The sequence below is a fragment of the Rhincodon typus genome, chromosome 14 (assembly GCF_021869965.1).
Source record: "Rhincodon typus isolate 14 chromosome 14, sRhiTyp1.1, whole genome shotgun sequence".
NCBI lineage: Eukaryota > Metazoa > Chordata > Chondrichthyes > Orectolobiformes > Rhincodontidae > Rhincodon > Rhincodon typus.
The window spans coordinates 38,291,982-38,306,436 of NC_063345.1; the positions used below are offsets into that span (position 1 = coordinate 38,291,982).

General features: G+C 39.1%; 1 protein-coding gene across 1 annotated transcript in view; it reads right to left on the minus strand.

The window, feature by feature from the left end:
- Window positions 1–14,455, minus strand: part of frmpd3 (FERM and PDZ domain containing 3) — a 197,079-nt gene that overhangs the window by 82,385 nt on the left and 100,239 nt on the right. The window contains exons 2-3 of the mRNA XM_048605312.1: window positions 7,899–8,018; window positions 716–852 (exon numbers count right to left, since the gene is read on the minus strand). Coding sequence (XP_048461269.1) covers window positions 716–852; window positions 7,899–8,018 — 257 coding nt within the window. The remainder of the gene's footprint in view (window positions 1–715; window positions 853–7,898; window positions 8,019–14,455) is intronic.

Sequence of the window (14,455 nt, forward strand, 5' to 3'; positions counted from 1 at the left end):
ATCTCCTCCCTTCTTGCTAAGAATTCTGATATGTCAGATATGCAATTATATATAGAAAATCTCAAATAAACTTTTCATTTTTTTTGTCTATGACTGCTGAAGGCAAGTTGCCTTGGCAAAAAACTCCATGAACCAGTTTGTTTCCAGCTACTCCATGTTACTCCTAGATTTTTCCATCACAGAAACAACTGACTGTCTCCTGGGCTTCCTTTTGGGTCAGACACTACCTTGTCCACTTTCCCTTGCCCTCTGGATTTTGAGCAGGCTACACTTTGTGATCTAACTCCTTACAGCGTGTTAGTGACAGCTTTAACCTTTAGACTGAGGGCTTTCTCATTGAATTTTTTTGAGGATGTGTGGATTTTTTTCATTCATATATAGATATTTGACTTTTGGGTTCTTTTGCTTGTCCTGCATTAGAAAAGCATCTTACTTCAATACCCTAACATCCAATGTCACACTGTGAAGCTTAGAAAAGAAACTTGCCTTTTATGTCTTTATTACGAATTATATTGAATATTCTGCTTCCTGCAAATTCTAGAAGATGTTATTGTAAAATGTTGGTCATCTTCACCATGTTAAAATAAACTTTTGATAAACAATCAAAGTTTCCAAAGCCAACTTAACCTAAAGGATTTATCTTATCAGAATCCTCAGTTGTCCCATGCTCAGCGACATAAATTTTACTGACTAAACTGTCAATCAGATCACTTACTCAATATTCCGTAGGTTTATTTTCTGATTGGTCCTTGCATTGGAGACGGTGATGTAGATATGCAGTGCAGTCAGTTGGAGCATTACATCATCTGCTAGATCACCACTGAATCGTTCTTTCATCACATCACTGCAGCTCTACAGAAGGAAAACAATGATTCTTGAGGTTAAACAGTAAATATTAAACAGAGTGGAGCTTCATAGATTTACACATTTTTCAGGTTCCCAATTTTTGTGATGTGTAAAGTTGAAGCCACAATCAGAACAGGCATGATCTTACTGAATGTAGTTGTGGGCTGAGGGGCAATAGGCCTACTCTTGCTCCTAAATTGTATGCTTGTATGGTTATTCTTGTCCCTCTTTATGAAAATGTTGAATCTTCTGGATATGGTTGCATTATGGTACCTTTCCCAAGTAAGCATTTCTCAAATATAAATCCAGACAGTGAGTCTTGCCTGGCTGCCTGCCAGGGCAAGGCATTTCAGTCGTATCTGGGTTCACACATGCACACCAGCTGTAAATGAACAATAAATAGGAGCAGGAACTTGAGCTATTTTTTTCTATCACTAATCTGTGATGTTGAAGTGAGCCATAGCAAATTATATCACTGATGCAGCTGAAGTTCCCAACTCAGCACAGTACAGTTTAAACATGGGAGATTTCCTGACTTGCAAGACCTACTACCACATCAAAGCGTGCTTTTTCCCATTCACGTCATTGAAGAACCATTGCAATGAGCCTTTTATACCAATCATTTGACATCATCTCTATTCAGAACACGTTCAGCTGTATGAGTATATTTGGTACGATAGACATCAGATATATGCTATTTGTCATACAGTCACTGAGATGTTTCTTTCTTAATGCCCACTGTAGCCAAAATCTAGAGGACAGCATCTCCTGGCTCCCTTTAATATCTATCTAAGCATAGTGAGAGATAATCTTTAAGTCTTCTTTTCCAATGAGCTGTCTGGAAATGGCCAGTAGTTGTTCACAGCTTGCTGGCTTGATGAAAATGAAGCTCAACTCTTAATATCACATGCATATTGATGCTACCCAAGGCACAGGGATCATTCCTATATGTCTGTTTTTGCCCATGCTTAAGATTCTAGACACCAATGTGTAAGGTCACAATGAACGCTGCCACATGTTGGACTGTCAATCAGATGGTATTTATTTCGAGAGGACTAGAATATGAAAGCAAGGATGTACTTCTGAGGCTTTATAAGGCTCTGGTCAGATCATTTAGAATGAAATACGATGTGGGAAATTGTGAGGTCATGAGCTTTGGTAAGAAGAATAGAGGCGTAGACTATTTTCTAAATGGGGAGAAAATTCAGAAATCTGAAGTTCAAAGGGACATGGGAGTCCTAGTCCAGGATTCTCTTAAGGTAAACCTGCAGGTCGAGTTGGTTGTTAGAAAGGCAAATACAATGTTGGCATTTAGTTTGAGAGGATTAGAATATAAAAGCAGGGATGTACTTCCAAGGCTTTTAAGGCTCTGGTCAGACCACATTTAGAATATTGTGAGCGATTTTGGGCCCCATATCTTAGGAAGGATATACTGGCCCTGGAGTAGGTCCAAAGGAGGTTCATGAGGTTGATCCCAGGAGTAAAAGGCTTAACATATGAGGAATGTTTGAGGACTCTGGGTCTATACACAATTTCGTTTAGAAGGATGATGGAGAGCTACTTGAAACTTACAGAATATTGAAAGGCCTGGATAGAGTGGATGTTAGTAGGCGAGACTAGGAACTGAGGGCACAGTCTTAGAGTAAAGGGAAGACCTTTTGGAACGGAGATAAGGAGAAACTTCTTCAGCCAGAGAGTGGTGAATCTATGGAATTCATTGCTACAGAGGGCTGTGGAGGCCAGGTCATTGAGTATATTTAAGACAGAGATAGATAGGTTCTTGATTGTTAAAGGGATCAAAGGTTACGGGGAGAAAGCTGGAGAATGGGGTTGAGAAACTTATCAGCCATGATTGAATGATGGAGCAGAATCGATGGGCCAAATGGCCTAATTTCTGCTCCTATGTCTTATGGTCCTACCTGTGGAGGAGTTACCTCTGCATGACTCACTTCCTTAAAGGAGTGAAAATTTGATTTGGGCGCATAGCTACTGCTTAGCACATTTCAAGACATGAATGAATGACTTTGGGTAAGAAAATTGATTTAGGTTAAAAATAATCAATTACTATTTGTTTCTGCGGAGCAATTTCAGAAGCTTTATGTTTTAGCATTTAGTTGGGAAAACAGAAAGCTATTTATTCTCAAGCAGACATGCAAATATTATCCTAGAATCGTTATTTTAAGAAATCTTAAATCAGTAAGATATCAAATAAAACTGTATTAATATATTAGCTTTCAGATGTTAATACAATACAACATTGATTTCAAGAGATTTCCAAGCAAGATGTGCCTAAGTAGGAAAAAGATTTCCAATTCATCAGCAAAATTTACTCTACCACTCAAATATCAATTAATTGTAGTCATTTCCAAAATTTAAAAAATGGTATGTTGTAAATATGGTGCCAGTTCACTCAGTTGGCTAGATTGTTTCAAAAAATGTCAAGAGTGTGAGTTCAATTCCTGGTCCAGCTGCAGTAGTCATAGGGTCTACCTCCTTGCCCTCTTCCTGAGAGTGAAGGAAGTGGCAAACCATTACAAATAAAAAAAAAACTGCCACTGCCACAATGTGATACAAGATAAAGTGCCAAGGACCTGCTTTTGGACAGAGCACATATAAATACTGCGAATGTAGACCAATCTCCTAGAAATTCTTCTTATTGTATAAGTTGTATTATTCAGGTTGGGAAGAGATGCATCATGATATTGATGTAATTGTCGTGACTGTAATAAAAGGTAGAATGGTGTTTGCTATAATCGATAATTAGTTACTTTAGATAAGTACTTTTCGAGGCACTTGAGAAGGAATTGCTTTATTAGAGGGCAGGAGATACTAATGCAATGAAAATGAGTGAACCTATCAATGTAGTTTACTGAGATAGTAGGAACTGCAGATGCTGGAGAATCTGAGACAACAAGGTGCAGAGCTGGATGAACACAGCAGGCCAAGCAGCATCATAGGAGCAGGAAGGCTGACGTTTCGGGCCGAGACCCTTCATCAGAAATGGGGGAGGGGAAGGGGGTTCTGAAATAAATAGGGAGAGAGGGGGAGGCGGATAGAAGATGGATAAAGGAGAAGATAGGTGGAGAGGAAACAGACAGGTCAAAGAGGCAGGGATGGAGCCAGTAAAGGTGAGTGTAAGTGGGGAGGTAGGGAGGAGATAGGTCAGTCCAGGGAGGACGGACAGGTCAAGGGGGCGGGATGAGGTTAGTAGGTAGGAGATGGGGGTGCGGCTTGAGGTGGGAGGAGGGGATAGGTGGGAGGAAGAACAGGTTAGGGAAGTGGGGACGAGCTGGGCTGGTTTTGGGATGCGGTAGGGGGAGGGGAGATTTTGAAGCTTGTGAAATCCACATTGATGCACAATGTAGTTTACCTGTTTAGTGTTTTACTGTAGGGAATTGTAAAACAGGATGTTATATCCATATAAAATTGGAAAGGTAGTTACTCAATATAGGAGCTGAGTGTGGCAGTAAATGCATTGATTATTCACAAATTCAATATGCGCTGTAAAAATATTATGTATTCGAGTGCAGTAGCCCTGATCAATGGAGCACGAACAGATAACTCAAAAATGCAGCTCTCATGCAGCCTCGTTGTGACTACCTGCTTATAACCACTAAAGTGTGATATGTTTAGGTAAAAGGATTTCTTCTCTTTGTAAAACTATCTCCAGATACCTATTAAATACACTCAAGTTATTACCTCAAGAAGAGAGTAAGATCTCCTCCGAGTCAATATTCAAGCAAATAGATGTGCCCATTCAGATCAGAATGTCATACAAGTGAACTACATTAGTTTCTAGCTGTGACTGTTTTAGTGCCTAGGACTACATGTCAGAATTTATTACTAAAAGTAAATGCAGACCAGAACCTCTCTCGAGCAATACTTCTTAAAATTCTGCTGCAAGTATTGTGTACTGTAGGTAGAATTCTTGCCAAAGCAGAAATTCATACCTGCAATATGCAATAGCTGACATTATTGAAAGCAAACAGTAACATTTGGGAAAAAGGGTGAAAAAGAGTAATGAGTTAGCAGTATCAGTAAGGCATTTTATCACAGTGCAAACACATACAGATGTTCTAGGGTACCCATATCAATGTGTTATAGAAGTAAGAAATAGAATGGGACTCAAATCTTCACTATGTTTCTCTATTTACAGAGTTGACAAACCTGTTGAGTTTTTAACCAGCATTTTCTATTTTTATTTCAGATCTTAAGCATTTGCATATTTTTTTCATTTATTTGATGAATGCCTTTGAGTCTCAATTTGGAATTTGCTCACATTTTCTGTTTTTAAATGAGTGTTAACTTTTAGCTTTACTTCAAACATCCATCAATCCTTCACCTTTTAGGCAGTGAAGTGGTGGTCTTGTAAGTAAAACAGGAGGTCATCCATCAAAATTCTATCCCAAAAATAATTACCATAACTTGCCTCTTAAACCCCACTGAACTGCCTGCTAGATGCTGTATTTAAATAAAATAGGAAAGTGCAGCCAAGTGTCCTTGAGATTTCCTTACATTTACATTCACTTACCACATCATAAAATTATTCTTAGTATAAAGTTAGTGAATCTGAGTCTGTATAATAGCTTCCCTGAAGAGAGAATTTAGGGAGGTGAACACAGTGTGCAATTCTGCAATGCTGTTTTAGTTGGGATAACATGTACAACGTTCTGCCATTTTTGAAGAATTTACTGAAAGAAAGAACATTCACCTCCTTCTCAGTGGTTGTATTCCCTCAAGTGTGGGATGCTATTTGTGTTAAATCTGAGGATATAATGGCTCATTTTAAAGCCTTATAAACTTCATTCCTGGATAGGTTTCATTCCCTGAATGTTCGGGTGTTGAGATATGCAGGCCATTTCAATCTGTCTCTTAATATAAACTACCTTAGAAGTAGACAAAATATGCTTATTCTCAGACAATTCAACTTATCCACAGGGCTCAAAAAGGCAAAGTGATAGTGATGCTATATTGGTTTCATTTTTGGTTTTGGAAACCAGGAAGAGAGACTGTAGAATTGCTCAATGGCCCCTTGGGCATAGCAGGTGTGGAACAGATGATCAGGATTCTAAAGTACCATTTTTGGTGCGTGGACAGTTAGTGTGACTCCTGTGGTGTGGTACAGAAAGAATGTTCAGAATTTTATTGGACTGCTGCATCAGCAATAAGTTGGTCAGTACAAAATGAATGGGACATTCAAGCACAGAAGGTAATGAGAGAGAAGGGGCTGCTCATGGCAAACAGTGCCAGGGAAAGTTCTGGGTCTAAGAATATTATTTGGGGTCTGAATGACGTAGGCTATGGTGAGATTTGTGTCAGAATCAGGCAAGAATTCTCAGTCAGGGAGCTGCAAAGACGTGTCTGCTGATCATTTAGGAGGGTGGCAGCGAGTGGCAACACTGGATTGCTGAAGCTTGTCCGGGTGCACAGTAGTTGTTCAAAGATGGCTTGGGTGCAAGGGCTGATGGTCTTTTGGCAGATATGTGCTGAGCAGTCAGTTGTTCTGAGGAACGATGCACAGTAAGAAGTTCCATCATTGGAACCAAAAGTGGCAGTGATCACACTTTAGTCAGAAAGGGGTCTGGGGAACTGCCACTGGATCCACCCTGAAATTAAGGATGGCAACTATCCATGACAATGATGGCCACTGCTGTGTCTCCAACTCCAGTGGGAAGCTGCTCCAGAGTCTGCCACCCTTGATGTAAGCTAAGTAGGATCAAGGAATGCTGGAGCCAGGCATGCATGCTCCTGCAATTGACAGGGGGTATGACAGAGGAAGGAACGCTGTGAAGCACCAGCAGGGCTGTTGCCACATGGGACTCCTTTGTGGGAGCAACCACACCCCAGGAAACAGCTGGGAGGTTGCCAGGTTTTACTGGGAAGTCTCCCCATTTAAGAGGTGAGATAAAATGCCTATAGAGTTTGGAAGTGATCCTTAATTGGCCACTTAAAAATCTCAACTGGATTCCTAGGAGTAGCCCATCTGCCAACTTTCTCACCTTTGCAAAATGGATTAACAGCAGAAGGATGTCAGTCAATTACCTTCTTATGCCATTTTGCCAGCCTATCTGTCTTCCAGCCTACTACTGAAGTGCCAAAAAGATTTCTGAAGAAGGATCCAGACCCAAAACGTCAGCTTTCCTGCTCATCTGATGCTGCTTGGCCTGCTGTGTTCATCCAGCTTTACACCTTGTTATCTCTAAAAAGATTTTGCTGTCATTTTAACAAAGTTAGAGCTGCAATAGCATGTCTCAGAGAACAACTTTTGGATTTCCACATATAACTACCCATTTCCACTTGCCATAATATTTATGCTTAAATTTAGAGTGAGTAGAATGAATGTTAACAGAATATTGTGGTTCTTTATCTTTGCCACAGTTTTGTAAAATAATTCACTATTCCAGTTCTGCTTTTCTTAAATCTTTATGCATATTCATCTCTATTTCATCTCCAATTTGTCATTTGTAAAGGACCCGAATGAATTGTATCATTTTGCTTCATATTCCTTAATTTTATCAATATGGAGCCTTCTTTGTGCAATCAAATAAAATATGCTTGTGTTCTGATGCTTTGACAGAACTCTTTCATAATACTTTTGCATCATCTATTTGTTTCAGTTCTCTTACTCTTGAATAAGGGTCCCAACCCGAAACGTCAACTTTTCTGCTTCTCTGATACTGCCTGGCCTGCTGTGTTCCTCCAGCTCCACAATATGTTATCTCTGACTCCAGCATCTGCAGTTCTTACCATCTCTTCATTACTTTCTAGTTGTCCATTCCCATGCACGTGAAATAATATAAAATTAGGTTCTCAGGAATCTTACCAAATTTATCATTGAGATAGAGGTGGAAACAGTAGAAACTTTTCTTTGGGAAATTAAATGGCTAGATTTGTTCTTTAATAGATAAGGGTTATAGAAGGACTTAATATGTTAATTCAGATGATTTTTCTCACTGAAACTTTCTTACTAATGAATGCATGCCTGCTGTCTACAATTTCACTGATCCGTCCTCCCTGTAATCTCTGAACTCCCATTCCCTAACTGTGCTTACCTGAGCATAGAGATAGTCAAATGCCACAGGATCTCTCCTCAGCAGGTCCACTGGATCCTTTGGAAAGAAAGTAATTCTCAGGATACATTTCATGGTGTGAAAGTGACTGCGCTGCACAACCTAAATGAGTCACAACAAAAACTGATGAGTGCATTTGAGTCTCAATAGAAATGTTAAAGTCAAACAATTCACACTTTATAATAAAAGCAAGTTAGCCAATTCATAAGATTGCTATTTAAAAATTATACATAAATACAAAGAATGTAGTTTGTATTAGCTTATGTCAGTTTAGTCTGTTTATGCTCTGCAGATGTATAATAACATACATGTTGAATTTTGGCATTTACATTAGACTAGATATTTGTAGGATGTTTGGTGATTTTATTATTTACACATTGCATTTTCACCACTATCACATAGAGTCCTTGCTGCTGATAGTTTAACTGTTTAACTGCTAACTGTAAGCACCCTACAGCAAATACTGTATGTTCAACTGATATCAATTGACCAGAAACTTGCTCATAACTTAGCCAAATTTGTGTAAGGTTGGGACAACTATGCGTAGAAGGATCATAATGGTGGCTAAAGTAAGAAAGGGAAATATCACAGAAGTGCAAAATGAGGAGTACTTTCTGATAGGTAAGGCATATTTCTGGGACAAGTAGAGTAGCATCACTCTGCACCACTACAAACATCTGAAGAATAGTATAGGGAAAGCTTTACTCTGTATTTTAATCATAAAACTACTGAACTGGGCGTGCTTCATATGAATATTAGAAATCAGGCTTGATATCAATGAGTGAAGATTTAAATTTTTCTGCAAACCAGCAGAGCTAATCACCCACGTGTTATAAAGCCCACACAATAGATTTTGGAATGCACATAAATAAATCACTTAGGAGCAGGAGTAGGCCATTTGATCTCTCATGTTTGCTCTGTAAGATCATGGCTGATTAATTGTAATCACAAGTCACATTCCCACCTATCCCACATAATCCATCAATCCCTTGCTAATCAAGAATCTATCCACCTCTATTCTAAAAACATTCAAAAACTCTGCTTCCACTGCCTTTTCAGGAAGAGAGTTCCAAAGACTAACGTTCCATATGTGAGAAAAAAATACACCTCATCTCTATTTTAAATGGGAAAACTTTTAGGTTAACCAGTGACCCCTAGTTTTAGATTCTCCTGTAAAAGGGAACATCATCTCCACATCTACACTGTCAAGACCCCTCAGAATCTTACATGTTTCAATCAGGTCACTTCTTACTCTCCTAAACTCCAGCAAATACAAACCTAACCTGCAAACTTTCTTAACAAAACAATCTGTCCATTTTATGTATTCATCTGATAAACCTTCTCTAAGTTGCTTCCAAGGCATTTACATCCATCAATATTAGACAAGCTGACCAATACTGTGCAAAATACCACAGATGTGGTCTCTCCAATGTTTTGGATAACTGAAGCACAGCCTCCCTATTTTTGAATTCAATTCTCTTCATCATAAATAGTAACATTATTTAAGCTTTCCTAATTGCTTCTTGATTTTGCACATTAGCATTTGTGTTTCATGCTGGACAACACTTAGATTGCTCTGAATCTCAAAGCTCCACAATCTCTCACTATTTAGACAATAAGCTTATATTTTTATTCTTCTTGCTGAAATGGAAAATATTATATTTTTGCATAGCATTCTCTGTTTGTCAGATCTTTGCTCACTTATTTAATTTATCTTTATCTTTTGTGGCCTTCTTGTTTCTTCACAACTTACTTTTCTACCTATCTTTGTCATAGGATTACAGCGTCATACAGCATGGAAACAGACCCTTCAGTTCAACCAGTCCATGCCAACCATAATCCCAAAATAAACCAACTCCCACCTGCCTTCACTTGGTCCATACCCTTCCAAACATTTATTATTCACTTACTTATCCAGATGTCTTTTAAATGTTGTAACTGTACCCACATCCACCACTTCCTCTGGAAGTTCACTCCACACGGGAAGCAGTCTCTGTGTAAAGAAGTTGCCCCCATGTCTTTTTTAAAACTTTCTCCTCTCACCTTAAAAATATAGAATATAGAACAGTACAGCACAGTACAGGCCCTTCGGCCCACGATGTTGTGCCGAACTTTTACCTGAAACCTAAGGTCTATCTAACCTCCACCCCTACCTTATACTATCATCCATATGCCTATCTAATAGCTGCTTAAATGCCACTAATGAGGCCGACTCCACTACCCTCTCCGGCAATGCATTCCACACTCCTACCACTCTCTGAGTAAAGAACCTACCTCTGACGTCTCCCCTGTATCTACCTCCACTCACTTCAAAACTATGCCCCCTCGTAATAGCTACTGCCACCCGAGGAAAAAGTCTCTGGTTGTCCACTCTATCTAGACTTCTGATCATTTTGTACACCTCTATCAAGTCCCTTCTCATTCTTCGTGATTCTAAAGAGAAAAGCCCAAGCTTTCTCAACCTTTCCTCACAAGACCTTCCCTCCATTCCACACAACATCCTGGTAAATATCCTCTGCACCTTTTCCAACGCTTCCACATCTTTCCTGTAATGAGGTGACCAGAACTGGACACAATATTTCAGATGTGGCTGAACCAGGCTTTTGTATAGCTGGAGCATAACTTCACGGCTCTTGAACTCAATCCCTCTATTAATGAAAGCTAACACACCATACGCCTTCTTAACAACTCTATCCACCTGGGTGGCAGCTTTCAGGGAACTGTGGACATGAACCCCTAGATCCCTCTGCTCCTCCACACTGCCAAGAATCTTTCCGTTGTCCCTGTATTCTGCTTTCGAGTTTGTCCTTCCAAAATGAATCACCTCACACGTTTCAGGGTTAAACTCCATCTGCCACTTCTCAGCCCAGCTCTGCATCCTATCAATGTCCCTTGTAACCTAGAACAGCCCTCCGCACCATCCACAACTCGACCCACCTTTGTATCATTTGCGAACTTACTAATCCACCCTTCCACTCCTTCATCCAAATCATTTACAAAAATCACAAATGGAAGAGGACCCAGAACAGATCCTTGTGGTACATCACTCGTAACTGAGCACCATGTTGAATATTTTCCGTCCGCCTGCTAATCTTGAAATCCTCCATCCGAGGGAAAAGACACCTGCCATTCATTTTTTCCAGAGTCTACAATATTTTGAAAAATTAAAAAGAATGCATCAACTATCTCACTTGTCACTTCTTTTAGACTGAAATCTATTAGGACCTAAGCACTTGCCAGCCCTCAGCCCCAACAATTTATTCAGTACCACTTCTCTTTTGAGTACAATTTTCCTAAGTTCATTCTTCCATCCCTTCTACATAGCTGCTTCTAGGATGCTCCTCGTATCCTTTATATTGAACACTGAAGAAACATATCTCTTCAATTCATCTGTCATCTCCTTAGTTTCCATTATCAATCCTCCAGATTCACTTCTTATAAGTCTAATTCTCACATTGTCAACAGTTTTCCTTTTTAATTATTTATAGAAATACCTGGTATTTATTTTTATATTTCCGGCTGGCTTTTACTTGTAGCCCAACGTTTCCCTCTCCTTTAATCAATCTTTGCAGTTTTTTACATTTGGTCCAATCTTTTGACCTATCACCTTTGCACAATTGCGAATAGTTTGTAGGTCAATCCTCTTCAGTTTAAAGGTGATTTCGATAAGTATTTTGCTTTTTCTTTAAGTTTGATACTATCTTTAACCTTTCTAGTTAACCATCCATTTGAAATTTTTCTTTCTATTCAGAATTTATCTTTTCTGTGAATTCTGAAATTTCCCCTTAAATATTTGCCACTGTATCTCTATTGACTTATACTTCAACCCAACTTGTCACTATCACCAGTTCTGCTTTCACACCCTAATAATTGCACTTATTTCAGTTTTAAAAAATAAATAGTCTCGGATCCACTCCTCTATCCCTCAAACTGCATGCAAAATTCAATCATATTTATGGCCACTGTTACCCAGGTCCGCCTTCATTATGAGATCATTTATGGATCCTATCACATTGCATAGTGTCAGGTCTAGAATAGCCTGCTCTCTGGCTACAAAACATGCTCCTCTAACTGGTTGCCCGAAACATTTTATAAACTCTCGTCTGGACTACCTTTGTTCATCAGCGTTTTCCAGGTGATTTATGAAGATTTAAATTTCCCATGCTTATTGCCATGCCTTTCTGTCAAATTCCCACTATTTCTTCTATGCTCCCCTTTAGGCAGGACAATACAGTCCTCCCACAGGTGACTTCTTGCTTTTATCATTTCTCATCTCTACCCAAACTGATTCCTGATTTCCTGAACTTAGGTCCCTCACTGTTGTGTTATTATAATTATTAACCATCAGAGCCATCCGCAGCCTTTTCTTAGCTGCCTGTCCTTCTTAAGTATTTTGAGCCTTTCAAGATTCAGGTCTCAATCCATTTCAACCTGCACCCATGTCTTGGTAATGGCTACCAGATTCCACTTATTTTTTTCTACTTGTGTTTTCAATTCATCCATTTGTTTGGATGCTACTACATTCAGTTGCAGTGTCTGTTATTTTATCCTTTTATTCTTTTAATCTTTAATCTTATCTGTTTGATTTGCATTCTCTATTGCTCCCTGTCATAGTCTATTTATAATTTCCGTACTCATACCTTTCTCTTGTGTCTTTTCTCTATACTTTGATTTGCCACACCTTCCTAAATTTGATCTTTTGCTTAGGTGACAAAATTGAAAATCATACCAATCCTGACATTTGTGACTGTGGTTTCTATTGAAGAGCATATAAAATCTTAAAAAAAGACTATTTCAGACATAAAAGAGGTACCATCACAGATTTCACCACAAATTCTTGCACTGGAAAATAGCTTAGCACGGTTATTAAACACATTCACTCCTAATGACATTATGGATCTACCTAAACCAAATAAATTGTAGCAGTTCACAAAAACATACCACCATCACCACCTCAAGGGCATCTACGAATGGGCAATATATGTTAAATCAGCTAGTGATGCCCACATCCCATGAATGAAGACAAAATAAACATGAAAGTCACAGTAGTATCTTACCTGGCATGAACTACAATAAAGATATGCACTGGCTTCTCTCTTATAGTGCTTGTCTTGATGAATGTGTTGATGTGCATGTTTCAGAACATTTAGTGGAAAGTCTTTTTTTAAAATAACAAAGATGTCTTTTATTTAAAATAAAATGTTTCTGATTTGGTAAGGAACCAGTGCAACTTGAAATAGCAGTGTTATGGACAGTAGGTCAGGAGTTTGTACTCATGATTTTGTGATAGCACTCTGTTCTCAATCTGAGCTGTGCTGTCATGAAAAGCACTGAATGGACATCATAACCTTCTCCAAGAGAAGCAGTAACATTTGCACAGACACATGATTGTGAGTCTGTTATACTTCTTGACATCTGACTCAGACAGTGGTATTGGGCACCAGCCTTATTAGGCACACTAGGTCCATGATCTGAGTTAACTGAGGCAACATTGGTCCAGACTGGTATGGTGAGGTATCACTGGTTCTGGGGAACAGGATGTTTTGCCTGTGCTTGTCCTTTCCATGAGGACTCCAGGTCCCTGATCACAAAGTGGGTAACAAATTTCCTCGATCTGCCATGTTTGGGGCAAATGTCAGGAATCATACAGAACAAGTCCACGCTGACAGCCCTTCTCTGGGTGCACATTAAGGGTTTTAAAGAAGGCACAATTACCAGGGGTGCTGGCCAATTTTAGGATATCCAGGCAGTGGCGAGTTGTTGCAGGAACAGTGTGTGGTAAGATGGACACAGAAAGAGGACATGGAGGTGGGGTAGGTAGTTAATGAGGTTAGTTTGGTCAGATACAGTGAGAAAACTTGCTAGGCGTTAGAATGAAAAACTCTCTGAAAATCTTGACACAACTGGTACTTGGCCAAAAAAAACATAAAATTCAACATATATATTTGTCTCCCTGTAGCTGAAAATATTTCTGGAGCTTCATCAGAAAGTAGAAGCTTATTATTCTTGATGAGGAAATAGATTTCTGGATCTGGATCTATAACAAGTTCATAGGCGGCATTGTGGGACTCCAGGCTAGATGGTAAATTTGTTTACTTCCTTATGCATTTCGAAGCTTTTTTCCAAAGTTCAGCCTTATTTTGCAGGAGATTATCTTTATAGTAAGTTTTTGCTTTTCTATTGTGGTCTGCTCCCAACATAAGAGAAGACTTTTATTCTTTTTTCTGTGAATATAAGGTGTGTAACATACACTATCATTTATTTCAGAGTTTGGAATTTGAACTAGTGGCAAGTTGGCTTTGGGCTGCATGTAAAAAAGGCTAATAACATATTAAACTTGTTAATCTTTTTGTATACATGATTCTAAGGAAGTATATGTCAGAGGGCAGGAGACTGGGGGTCTCCCGGAGTGTTAATAGGAATTTGATAGTATTGTAAGAGTCTAACAATTGGAGAAAGCAATCATTGAAAGGTATTGGATAACACAATGTGGGGCTGGAGGAGCACAGCAGGCCAGGCAGCATCAGAGGAACAGGAAA